This window comes from Stegodyphus dumicola, chromosome 4 (assembly GCF_044657685.1).
Source record: "Stegodyphus dumicola isolate Sdum_Otavi_A_Nest chromosome 4, ASM4465768v1".
Lineage (NCBI taxonomy): Eukaryota > Metazoa > Arthropoda > Arachnida > Araneae > Eresidae > Stegodyphus > Stegodyphus dumicola.
This window is the reverse complement of record NC_140771.1, coordinates 22130459-22145131: the sequence shown is the minus strand read 5'-3', so window position 1 is coordinate 22145131 and position 14673 is coordinate 22130459. Positions and strand designations below refer to the sequence as shown.

Here is a 14673-nt window from a genome sequence, read left to right as displayed (position 1 = left end):
TTAACTTGCCACCACTTTCGTCCAAACTTTATCTTTTTTTTTTGGGGGGGGGACGGGGCGGAACTTGTAAGCCTTGACATAATTGAATAATCAAAATATCGCAGGTCACTGTATGTGCAAAGCATCATCGAGAATAAATTGAGATCTGGATAAATACACCATTCTCTTTCTTCAAGATGGATAACACATTTAATGGGTTCTTTAGACATCTTTTAAGGTTTCAAGGTCTGATTATGAGGATCATATTTTTAACGCTGCAGTCCATACGCTTCATTAAATTAGGTTGAAATTGACATGATTACACGTTTTTTTTTTTTCTCCTCTTATCTTATTTGCATTGTTTGCACATACTAGAATTTCAATTACAATATTTTAGTGAAGTGATTTAATTACTTAAATTATTCCACTGCTTACACTTAAGTGTAAAGCACCTGCTAGCGGAATTTTTATCTGCATAATTTTTTTCACATCCTTTGAATATTCTATCAGTCCACTTATGAATGAAAACTGCAAATTGCTCTGAAGAAGCAAGTTTTAAATTAGGCCCTGCATATCCAGCAACAATTTTATAAGAATAATCAAATGATCTTCTTAGTTGATGACAAAATTGTTTTGGGGAAAAATTTAGTTTTGTCAGGTAATATTATTTTATTCGATATTAAATAATATTTTTGATTAATTAATCTGATACATTACTGAAACATAAATCTGGTTTAAAAATATTCAGTAATTTTAAAATACATTTGTTGTAATCCAGTTTAATTGTTTCTTTCTTATTTTAGAATATCATATGATATATAATAATAATTTGATTACATGAGTATATTCATGATATTATATATCAGCAAGAATATAAGGTTACAGAAGAATGAATGAAGAAAATATATCGAAGCTCGTTGACATGACAGAGTAATTAGGAATTGGTTTCCCAACTTCAAATCAAAGGAAATAGATATGCTAAAATGAACCAAGGTCCTTTTCTCGTTTGACAAGAGATCATTGCATTTTAATGAGCTCTAATTAACCCAATTCCACGCAGTTTCTTCATTTTAAAACTAGTCTTCTAAAGTAATCGTAATCGATTCTTTTCGCAGCAGTAGTATTACTGGAATTGCATCTTGAAAAAGCAATTAAATTATATTTTGTCATTTTATTTGCTTTGTGCAAAATCTCTTTAAAATTTGCCTTCCATATAAAAACAGATGCACAGTAAAAATTATCAGGCAAAAGAAAAGCTTAGAATAATATGATTAATGAACTTTATAAAACAAGTTACTGTTGGAAGAAAATGAAAGAATTACTTTTCATGAGAGTGTGAATACTTAGCACAAAAGCATTATTTGTTAATTATAATAAATGAGTAAATGTTAAAGAAGTTATCAGTTGTATTGTAAATATCCTCATAGGATTATACTCTAAATTATATACTTGGATGTAAATATCAAATATTACATTTCATCTAACAGAGATATTAGAAAATAGAGAGAAAAATGAATTATTAAGAACATCCTTTACATTTTAATCGTTATTAAATTAGAAATTATTAAGAACATCATTTACTTTTTAATCGCTATTAACTAATTTAGAGCCTTCTTTGAGAGATAAATTAAAGCTAGATCTAGAATGCTTCTAGAACTGGCAATTTGCAGACTCAATTTTAAAGTAAATAATTTTCCTCTTCGAACTGCAATTCATGCCAAAACATGAGGATTATAAAAGTAAGGTAAGATAAGGTAAATCAGGCAACTAATGAAAAGTTTAACGTATAATATTTTATGATGGCAAAAAATAAAAACCTGCATCAAGTTTTGAAAATCTATTGCAAAATATAAAATTTCAGTGATATCTAAGTCCTAAATCGAATTTTGATTCCATATTAAATTCGCTGATGGGGAAATTTTGTTTCTATCAATTAAAATTTCAATTCTACTACGAGAAAGCAGTTTCTCTTTTGAGTTTAAATACTGGAATGCTTCAGTTTGTGATGCTGATAGATACATTATCAAATAATATATGACCTTCTAAACATGTTCATCTATCGTATTTCTAAAAATTCCTTATTCTCCAGAACATATACTCACTACACTATTTGACACAGAAAAATCAATGTAACAAGAATTGATTAATGAATAGAGCTTTCATACATACCCTGACTGTTCTATGCTTCTTTTTCAAGTGCATTTTCCTTAAATAGAAGGCACATACAGCTGATATTATAACAATGCATGCAGCAACGCTAGTCCCAGCTGTGAAAGCTGAATGTTGCCATATCTCTCCAGTGCTATCTGTATAGAAAACATTGTAGACTATAAGTACAGAAAAGAAAATATGTTGTATGCACAGCGTGAGCAAAACGTTCTAATTTTAAACATACCATTAATGATACTCGACAGTGAAACGAAAAGTTAATAACTATGTTTAAGACATATTTTGCTACAGATCATTAATCAAGCTGAAACTAAAATAAACGTAAAAGGCATAATAAATATTTTCTTTGCGTTTAACACGGCATTACTCTTACTGACAAATTTAAAAAAAAATCAGATTTAGAAAAAAAAAATATTTCTATTGATCGTATACGAAAAGGAAAAAGCGGTAATGGATTTTTAAGAAATATTTTACACAGCAGAAATTATTGTACTACATAAATTACAAGTGAACTTTTACTAGGAAAGAAATAAGCTAATTATGTATAATCTTTTAAAAATTAATGGGAACATTCCATAGACAAATACAATGTTGCTAAATATTAATTATATTTAATACAATATATTAAAAAATGCACTAAAAATTTATTCTTGCAAAAAGTTTTGCAAAATTTAAATATTTCGTAAATATGCATAGATTCTTTCCTTATGGCTGCTACTACATTTTTTTATTCAATAATCAAGGCTAAATATTCGTTAAATATATTCAATTAGCATATCAAAGCTTGTATACGTAGAAGTAACAAATAATCGAACCCGAATATTTGCATTTAATTAGCGTTTGGAAAGGGATATAACTTAGCAATTATATTGCGCGGCACTATGACGTAATTATATTGCGCGGCACTATGACGTATCAAAAGAGAGTTATTCTGATCGCATAAAGCTGATTTTATTGATATTGAACCTTATTGATATTGATCTCATCTAGAAATCAGTGAATATTTTGATATGGCAAATATTTAAAGAAAAGAGAAAATGTTTACTGAATTTATTAAAATAGCACACTTCTTCTTAGTTTAAAATAAGACTTAAAAGGAAATGATTTCCCAATTGAGAAAGGTTTTGAATAATTAGTTAATTTGCTGAAAGCCTTTGCAAATCTAGGTTGGTGGCATAAGTGTTTACTATTTAGAGTTATAAAAGTTTCAGGAACTAAATATATATTCAAAGTACAGGCAGCATGTTTACTTTTATACCCACAGTTTTAGTAGATAAACATATTATACATTTACTTTAATATAACTGGCACACTTCCGGACTCATGATAACTGGTTTCTTGGCTCTGTTTATATTTTGCTAGTTACTTAACGCTTCTTTAATGCTCTTGAGCAAAAACTGGCTAGGTACTTACGACGAAATCTCCTTTCCTGAATTTTGCAGAGATAACTTTAATAAGAGATTTTAATAATAATCGTTGTTAATGATAGCGAATTTCTTGATGCACACATATATTTCTATTTTTGACTACTTAAGGCCACCTTCTGAAACATTTGAAATCATGAGTTATATATCTAAAAAAAATTTTTCTATATTTATTTTTCGTCTTATTAAGTAAAACCTTTAATTAAAAAAAGGAAAATCTAAAAGCCTTTAGATTTTATATTATGCCCAAACGTGCGTAATTTTTTTTTTTCATTTACAGGCGCATTCACGTTTCAAGAGCATTTGGGCTAACGTAATATCGGGCTAAAAATATTTAAAAACAGCATATCTTTAGAATTTCTGATCGAAAATATCGCGTGCTGGAGATAAAAATGTTTTATTCCCTACATTGTAGCAATTGCTCGTTTTGAAATTGTTGAGCGTTTGAATAAAAAATTCGTTAAAATTTTACAAAATATGAATCAGATAATAAGAATTAATTTCATGTTCCAAATTCGAGTTTCCAGGTGCTCACGTTCGGGTGGAGGACTTGATGGCTTTAGGAACCGTTGATCTTTCACAATAGGAGAAACATACATACATTCATGCAGATTCTTCATTATTTAGCTTCTCTTAATGTAATACAGGGCGATGATATTTGGTGGAAACAATCTGAAAAGTGAGAAGCCCGTTTATAGTGATTTGAAATGCCGTTTCGAGACTAATAGCCCTTCTAGCCTACCGCCCATTTGGGCTAATTATCTTTCTTATTGAGAATGTTAAAATGTAGTTTGAACAACTTTGTTATCCGACGAGTGCTCACGGAGCTTTTATTAATTTACATTTTGAAATTATAATTTTAAACTTAAAATTTCTTCTCTTTGTCGTCATACAGTTTTAAAGAGAAAACTATTTATAAGAAATAATTTAAGAGAAGTTTCAAATCTTGATTTATGTAGTATAATATTTGGTCTCGGTGCGACCGAATTTATATCTGAAAAGCACTTACGGATATAATTTAAAATAATTTCTATTAAGTTTACACATACCGTATTTATTATTCCAGAATGTCCTTCCCAATGAATTAGCAGCAAAATAAAACACTGCGCTGTTTTGCAGTATCAACAAACCATCCTAACTTGGCTGTAAAAATACCAAAGTAGATCACCTCTACGCTACAGTAAATCTCCCAAGATCTGGAGTAAAGAACTCTTTACACGAAAACACGCAAAATACTTTGAACACTTATCTCAAAATAATTTCAATTTTTATGTCACACATGTTGAATTTGTATATAATAAATTCAGGCGGAGACGAAAAGTTCAGATCTCCTTTCTTTAAGAATAGTTTTCTGAGAAAAGAGAGCGTGTAGTTCTACCTCTCTTTCTACCGAACATTAAAAATAAAGTTCGCTAGAGAAGCCTCACATTTTTAAAGAACTCTTTGAGGTTATTTTTAGCACTTACTCACTGAGTTTTAAGTAATTTTATCGTAGCTCTCTTTGAATAATAAATGGTAAAAAACATTCAAGATTTTCCTAGCATAAACATATTTGAAGGATATAAACATGCATTTTTACACAGTAGTTGTTTTTACATATTAAAAATCGAACGCAGAATGATTTATAAAGTAAAATGCGAAGACGTATATTATTAATTCATAATTTGCTTTCGAGTTTCGTTAATTAAAAGACATCGATCCCTAATAAACAGTCTTAGAACAAGAATCCTGCATTGATAAACTCACCAGTTGAAAGCCTGACTTAAATTCCAAGTATTCTTTCATGATATTTGATAATTTTTATTTCAAGTATTTTTGCTGTTTCCTTCAAAAATGCTTTAACTAACGTTATTTGAAAAACATTCACTGCTTAGATATCCTTACTAAGAACGCATTATTGGCATGTTTGACATATTTGTTACCAAATAAAGTAATTAACATCGAAATAAAGCATTCCTGTAAAAATTTCGCTGACTTTTAAAAATAGCTGACTGTGATAAAGAATAATACGTTAGCCGCCCAACCGGGATAGCAGTTAGCGATGCTGACTGCTTTTACCGAAGGGCTCGTGTTTGAATACCAGACAAGGCATGGATGTTTGTAAATGTATAGTGTCTGTGCGGCATGAAGGCACTCTAAATATGCGACGAGGCGAAAGCAAAGAACGTCTACGTAAAGAAGGAAAGGCTCCATAGACGTAATGTAAACCAGTTCTACGCCGCTAGAAAGAAGAGGGAAAATTCGCCAAGAAATTTGGCGACGGAACCTGTTGGCGAGAATTTCCCCCTCTGTGATGGACCTGATCTGGCCAACATTTTCCTCCTCCGCGACGTGTACAGGAAATTGAGGAACACAGGTTAAGATGAATAAGAAAATTAGTTGAAACTTCATTTTTACTGGCTGTTGAGCTTGCTTTATCCATATCGCAGTTTGATCTCTGATTTTATATCCGTCAATATGGAGGGAAAAAATGGAGTTACACAACTTTAAACTCTTCATAAAGTGACCGTTGAACCTGTTCGAACTTCGACATCAGCTTCGAGTTTTGGCGCTTTTGGCGACAGATATTTCACACATGCGCAGATGTTTCCCTTTTCATTCGAAGGGAACCACTCCTGTTGCTGCGAAGTTTTTCTTCTTAACAATGCATATTCTTTGGCGAACGTCCTCTCGAGAGTTTGATGGTAGGGAAAGAGAGGTGGGAGATTCCCGGCCCCGTGCCTCCGATGTGCTTGCTCTCCATCAAAATTGGAGGCGGACTGAGCGATGAGCGAAGTCGTACTGTACTGTATGGTGCTCAAGGCTCTTTCCAAAGACAGGTGCAGACAAGCCCACGATAAATTTCGTGGCTCCTAATGTTCTACCAGACAAGTGAGATAAGTCACACAACACACAGATGCAAGCTTACTACCTAAGTAAGGTTTTGTATTTGTGGTGAAGCATGTAAAAAATATTTTCAATTTCTAAATGCTTGCTTTTGTTCTTGTTTCTAACTGTATGATTCCGGATTATCATTTTCTTTATATTTTTGCCTACGCAAACTTATGGCTTCATTTTGCCATTGCCAAAAATTTGGCAACAAACGTAAACGCGTCATTTTGGTGTAGGCGACAGTTTTCAAAATCGCGCCAAAGCAGTACCGTATACTAGAATTTTACACAATTTGTTAATAGCGTCTTTAAATGAAACAGATATAAACTTGAGGAAATTCAAATTAAATAATCTTCTTTAGAGTGAATTGCTATAAATTTGGCTGAACTGGATGATAAAATTTATACTGCTTTACAGACGCCAAATCTGAAGATTCTGATTTTGAATATGAGAAAACTGTAGAACATCAAGAAAAATTAGATGTAGCTCGAATTTGTACTAAAGCTTGTCTTCATAAATTTTCAAATTTCTGTGAACCGTTGGCGACGAATCGAGGTGAAAAAATAAAATTAAAGCTCTCCAAAATAGAATTGTTAAATTTACCGGGCAGTGAGAGACTGGGTCACATTTTGAAGTCAGATCAGTAGAATTCATGATTATGAGTCAATTGGTTATAAATATAAATTTCATTCATCCAATGCATGCCAGCTGGCAGTACAGCCCGAGAAATAGTAAATAGCATTCCGCCAACTGCTGATAACTATGCAAAAGCCATTGATAGCTTAAAATCAAGGTTTGTCACGAAGAGCTTCTTGTTGAAAAATATGTCCGCGAACTGCTATCATTAGTAGCAAAAGAATGATGTGAACATTAATGTAGCTGTATGATGGATTGGAGTCACAATTAGATTGATGTAACTACGGACAAGTATGCTGCCATGTTATTCCCATTGATGGAATCATGCATTCCCCACATTTTTTTAAGGGTTTGGTTAGAGACATTAGGTATTTTTTGAAAACATGAGCCATCAAAAATTAGCAATGCCCTCGCCAGGACTCGAACCAAGGACCTCTCGAATATGCACCGAGTTAAACTACGAAGGCATGCTAAGAAGGCGGGAGAAATACCTTATAACTTAATCTCGGTATCAATAAAGAAGACAAATACTCTTACGTCGATAAACTACCCCAGTTATTGTTGTTTCTTCTTGCGGAAGTTGAGGGTGAAGAATTTGTTTCTTTACCCAATGCCGGTTTTAAATCAGATGTAATTTCAGTTAAAAATCAAAAGTACGCAAAAGACGAAATTTCTGTACCGACGGCTAATGATCTAATTTCGGCCATAAATTATATGTTGCAAAATATACTTTGCAGCATAAATTCTATAAAGTATCGGTGAGTAATTTAAATAAGAATTATTCTTATGAAATACAAGTTCTGAAGCAGTAAGTTGTTTGTGGGCATATTCCTAGTGTTCAAGAAGGACCCTGGAGGATTAAAATATGCGGTAAAGGTCTTACTGATATAGGAAAAGATCCAATGGAAAACTATAGAACTGTAGAACTATAGGCTATAGAACAGGAAAAGACTTAATTCGAGCTGTCTATGCTGGAAGTCTTTACATCGAAAACGTTTTCCACTTATTATCTGGTCCTGTTGCAGTATAGACACTATTCGGCTGGATTGTTATGGGCAAAATAAACAACTGCCTTTTATCTCGAAATACTTAATATTCGATAACCAGCATACTAATCCATAGCAATAATTTAGAGAACTTATTAAAGTTAGATTTTTTAGAAATTATTGAGCCCAGTGAAAGTAAGTCTAGTGTAGAATTGGAAATGGCTGTATTAGATCACTTTTATAGGACTCTGATGGAAAATGATGATGGTAGATATGAAGTCAGTTTACCATGGGTAGATGATCGGGATAATTTACCAGTCAGTAGAGATACTTCTGAAAGGAAGTTGCTTTCAACCACAAAGAAACTGAAATTTAAAAAAAAAAAAAAAAAAAATTGAAGACTATTATACGGGAATCGAAGATTGGTTACATTCACGAGTGGTTGAAGAAGTGACAAAACTGAAGCAGAGAAGAAAATGCTCTACCTCACACATCGGCCTCATTTTAAAGAAAATGTCTTGACACCGGTTTGAGCAGTATTTGACGTATCTCGTAAAAATAAAACATTTTCTTCCCTAAACGACAGCTTAATAAAAGGGCTAAATTTCCAGAGTTGCTCTCAGCAATATTGCTTAAATTTAGAGCAAAGAGGATAGGCATCATTACAGACATAAAGAAAGCGGTCTTACAAATTTCCGTGGATCGAGATGATAGAGATTTTCTAAGGTTTCTATGAGAGAAGAATGCTGAACAGCTTATGGAGAAATGTTATGACCCATTGAGAAAATTTCCTTCCTGGGGATATCTTCATCAGTTGAAGATGATCCGAAAGAAAAAGGGAAACTTTCTTTGCCTGACCAATCCTTTCCTGCCTCGCCAATGAGCCAAGACCTGTCGTGACAAGAAGCAGAAGGACTATTAAGTTACCTTCTAGATTTCTGAAGTAGATTTTAAAATTGAATTGTAATTTGGGAAAGAGAATTAAATGCATATTTTGATTACTAACTGTATTTTATTAATTAACATATGGGAGGATTGTCGCATGCACATTTAGTTAGCCACAAAGCAAATCTGGCAATAAGTGTAACGAAATAATTTTCTCGATGCAACTGTCATCACTGTTTATGGAATTAAAAGAATCCTAGACGTAATAAAATTCTAAGTAGAAAGTAGATTAGTAATCTATCTATTCTCAACAAGGTAATGGCTCGAAATTGCATGTAAATTTGTAGCAATTTCAGAAAAATTTGGATGGAAAGTTTTTTTTTTTTTTTTTTTTTTTTTTTTTTTTTTTTTTCCAGAAATCTTCAAAGAATATCGTTAGACGTGTTTTTCGTTTAAGCTAGTCCATTTAATATTTTGGACACGATTCTATAAAATTTCTGAAAGTAAAATCAATAAGGTCTTCAGTTTAAAAATATTATATTGGTAAATATTTTTTGCAATAATTTGCTCGTGACTTAATCTCTTTGCATCAGAAACATTTTATAAACTGATATTGTATTTCGGTTACGTACAGAGGCAAATATTGGGCTCTTCAATTTCTGCACCTCCCATGAATATAGTCTCCGGCTTTATATAAAATATCTCGGTCGATTACTGTCGTATGAATTAAAAATATTTTCTGTTTTATTTCTTATAAAGAAAACCAAACACGCCTAATTATACACATTGTGAAGGAAGGTACAAAAAATTTCGTAATTTTTATAACACTGAGTTTTTTTAATTTAAAATGTCATAACACGAAATTGTGTCATATAAAACATCTTTTGTAATTCGAATTTATGTTTACTAACAATGATTGCAAAACTATAGGCCAGGCGAAGACTTTTGTGGAAATATATATATATATATATATATATATAAATTATAAATAAGTTACTTTATTTGCCAAAAAAATAGTTCTTTTCAAATATCCTAAAAATTTTTCTTACTATATTTCGGAGAAGGATTAAAATAATTCCTACATAATCCTATTAAAAACAGCGTAATTAAATATCAAAACTCTACTTGGATTCGCCTAATAATCGCCATCTCAAAGTGAATTGTCTTTGTTATGCAAGGCATGCTGATTAAAAACAATAATTCATTTAACATTTAATTATATTGTACCTTATTACTGAATGTTACATCAGATAAAAGCTTCTGCTTCAGTAATAAAAGAAAAACACAGAATTATTAATTGGTAAGACATATGAAAGGTAATTCCTTCCAACATTTTTCATCTTGACTTAAAAAGTTTAGGTAGAAGGGAGGATCGGCAGATATTTAGAGCTATAAAATTACAGATGAAATTGATATTTTTTTCATTTTCGTCTCGTGAAATGGATGAGGATTCCAAGAGAGATGAAATTAATGGACATGATTTAGGTTTGAGATATGAATTTTGCCTTTTAAAACTGTTAAAAAAGTATGAAAAGACCTTGTTTTTTTCTTTTGCTTTAGGAACTGGGGTTTGAAATATTTATTTTTCCCTCTGATTATCTAAGCTATTTTTTAGTTTTATCCTTTTACAGGAAGCAAGCGTTTCCGCCTGCTTTTAAGATAAGTTTCGAAATAAAAATTGCTAAAGCTACAACAGATTAAAATTAACAACTGCTTTTCATTTCTAAAGTTTTCCGAGTCTGGCATATACCACTATTTTTTATCCCAAGATAATAGAGTTCTCTTCAAACTTTTCTAAATTGTCGTATTTCTCTACGTAATAATACCGCTATATAAATCTATTCCCTCTATGTTTAAATTGAAATAATGTGCACATGCAGATTTTTATATTACCTAATATTGTTAGCGACTTTTACAGCGAGTACAATTTTATCTTGCATTACTTGCCTTTTAATTTAAAATTTTAACTAAGAGGAGAAATAACGAAGCCAAATATTTATTTTACCTAAACCCATTTCATTAATGTTAGATAAATTGTTATATCTACGAATAATTTGAATCTGTAATGCTTATTACGAATGTAATAAGCATTATTTACATTCATATTATTTACATAAGTATTACATTCGTAATAAGCATTACAGATTCAAATTATAAATATAAACAAATAAGTAAAATGTATTATATCATATGGTTCAGAAGCACATTTAAGCTAACAATTGAAAGGGATTTCAGGACGCTTAATCTTTCACGAATAAATTTCAAAAAAAGATGCATGTGAAAATTTTCAAATTTCCGCCGGGTGCTAAGCATTAAAAAAATGTTTTTGAAAGAATAAATATTGTTGCGTGCGTACGGGTTCGTAATAAATTGAAAGCACAAGCCCGATAAAAAGTCAATAAAATTTATTCTTATCACAGCAAATAAAAAAAATGCTGAAATTTCTTCAGAGATATTCGTACAATTTCGTACAATTTCTCACAGTAGTTATACTTTAACTACTAAAATGTTTAATAGAACTCAGTTCAAAAACACAGAGAAAGCTATTCCGATCTCACCGCGAATTCGCTATAATCAATAACGAAAACTTAGAAAACAACTGAATTGAGATGATTTTCTCCGGCTTTTATAAGCTTTTTAATCAGTCATGAGAAGCATTTCGTAATTTCTGGAGTTTTCTGGTAAGCAAAAGAATAGAATTACAGTTACAGCTAACACAATTGCGTTATTTCAATTTAAATATAAATTACCAGATATCTATTTATTAAATGCGCATGCTCCTGCATTTTTACTTTTTCGGCGTAGCATTCTCTTAAAACTCGTCACGCGGTGCATTACACGGGGGAATAAAACAATTTTAATTACAATTCTACCAAAAATAGCAAACTAATACAAAGTCCGTAACAGTATAAACGTATTCTTTATAGTTTAGAGATATAAATAAAAGCATAAAATTCGCACAAAATATAATGGTCCTCATGGCTAATATTTATGCAAATAAGCAGCTAAAGAGGCATTTGACATTCATTCGTTTATGCTCAGGTAAAATCATTCAGTTTATAAATATGCATTGTGTGTGAATATATTCCTTCCGAATACATGAAAAATGGGCTTGAATTAAATGACGGAGGCTAAATAATATGAGTTATTGATATAAAATTACATAATAACGAATTTCATAGTGAGAAAATCTTTAAAAATTAGGCACTACCTTAATAGAAAAAAAATCCTATTTTGGCAGAATAGTTAAAGTTTTCTTCAAACAGCATAAAAAATTTGTATCATTCTTTGAAGTTGTCTCAAATAACTTAGTTAAAATTGAAGCATTTTATTAATATTTTATATTTCTATGATAAATATGAATGATATTGTAACAAAATATTAACATTACATACTTCATGTGAAAATAACAAAATACATGAAATGCCTAAAATTTTTAGTTTAATTAAATTCAGAATTGTTCTAAATAAGGAGAATATAAACATTTTGCAGGAAAATATTTCTGGTAGGTGAGTGCGTAGGAAACTACCATAGTTTTACCAGATGTGAAAAAAATTTTCTACTCTTTCCTTCTTCTTTTAAAATTGCCTACTACAAAATTAATTATTTACTATAAAATTAAGTCTTAGAATGGATTTAAGAAAAGTGATGATATTTAGTTCATAAAGTAAAAATATTGGAAAATTTCACCAGAAATTATAAACAAATTTTACAATATTTGAAAAAAGGACAAAAATTATTCATTCAAGGGATGTATGATTCATTAAAACTTCCGCATGTGTCAAGTGTATTTACATTTAACTTTTTACTTAATTCTTTAATCTTCGCTTAGCAACATACTTAAATTTACTGAAGTAATTTTAAAAACTACAAGTTTTTTCCTCCATAGTACATAAAAATAGCTCAAAAATAAGAATCTGCATCTGAACTAGTCTTTTTTTTTAATTGCTTATCATTAAATGGGAATTTTTAAAAGGGCCAGTTACTCAGAAGTAATCACTGATTTAAAGAACATGATTAATATTATGCTACACGCATTACTTTGAAGTAATTTTAATTTAAAATAAAAACCTATCTATATGCTTAACTTTAAAATAGCAAATACTTTGGAACTAGATTCTTCAAATACGATGGAATTTAAACAACAGTATCCGATTCGGCGGGGTAATATTATGGAACATTCACAGTAAAATTTAAGTTCACGGAAGTTAAAAAAAGCACAGGAAAAAGGAATGTTCCATGAGTAACAGACCAACAGCTTTTAACAATTTACCTGTATTTAGAGGAATTTAATTCGGAAAATAAACTCATTTATTTACAAAACTTAAATTAACATTAAAAGGTTTGGTTTGGTTTATTTAATTATGGAAAAGCACACTAGGGCTATCTGCCTAAGGGAGGGATGCCTTCGGGGAGGACTTTCTAAGGGAAACTGGCTCGTATACACGTTACACATGGAGAAAACCACGAAAACGCCCATGCAGCCAGCCTGTTCGCGAGATTCGAAATTAACATTAAAAGAAAATATCTGTTGTGGATACCACGTGACTTCCTTGTACGGCCTATTAAATCATTCATTTTTTTTTTTTTTTTTTTTTTTTGGTACTCAATTTCATTCAAACTTATTTGCCCAAATTTCCTTACAGACTTATTTCAGAATTACATTTATTTCTTTCGCATTCAATTGATTCCGTACCGCGATATTACATAAAAACTCGAAACATTTTCATTAAAATATATATATATAACAAAAAAAAAAAAAAAAAAACTGAAAGGTTTCAGATTTTAAATTACGTCCAAAGAGACTCTTTTTAACGTTTTGTGTGTTACCTTTATTTATTAATTATCATGTTATTGGCACTTAAACCATGAAATTTAGTTCAATAGCAATGTCGTAAAATAATTTTAAAATGCGCATATCTTTAAAATTTCCGATACACAGTTCCGTGCACTGGAAATAAAAAAGGTCCCCTTTACAAAATATGAAATCGATCATAAAACAAATTCGAAATTTCAAATTTGGTCTTCCACATGCCCATATTCGTAGGAGGATTACGTCATTCAAATTTCGATGGCTCTGTGTACCGTTGTTTATCACAATGCGAGAAATATACATATATTTATACAGATTTTTCATTATTTAATTTTTTCAAACATAATGCAGGACTCTAACATTTGGTGGCAACAGTTTGAAAAGTGAAGCGGACATTTATAGTGATTCAACGCAAAATTACAAAACGAAAACAATAGTTCTTCAGGGACAAAGCCCCTTTGGACTAAAAAAGTGAAAAATATGGGAAAACATAAAACATCAAATTCAGTCAAAAAAAACAATTTTTACGATTAAAATTAGAATTTCTCCGCAAAACAAGCAATTCGACCAGAGGGAAGATTTTTCTGTGAACGAAACTGCAAGTTTACTTTTGATCTCACTCTGCGAAAAGACACTAAAGGTGAAGAAATTGACTTAATTCACCATTCTACTGAGTTTCAAATGTAAATGTAATGTAATGCTCACTATTATACTAAGTTTAAAATGTAAATATTAGTTTCGTTAGGCTTATTAGCATTTAAGGAACTTTAAATTGTTGATAATCAACAGCTGCACGCAAATTAACTAAAGGCATAAAAACTGTAACGGAACCTAAGAGCAGCATAATTCACTCATTTTTAAGACGAAAAGTTTCCAATTTACCAACATATACGAATAAAAATCCTGAACT

General features: G+C 30.8%; 1 protein-coding gene across 1 annotated transcript in view; it reads right to left on the bottom strand.

The window, feature by feature from the left end:
- LOC118181532 (synaptogenesis protein syg-2-like) overlaps positions 1–14673 on the bottom strand; it is a 349639-nt gene that overhangs the window by 31464 nt on the left and 303502 nt on the right. The window contains exon 10 of the mRNA XM_085814611.1: positions 2149–2285. Coding sequence (XP_085670737.1) covers positions 2149–2285 — 137 coding nt within the window. The remainder of the gene's footprint in view (positions 1–2148; positions 2286–14673) is intronic.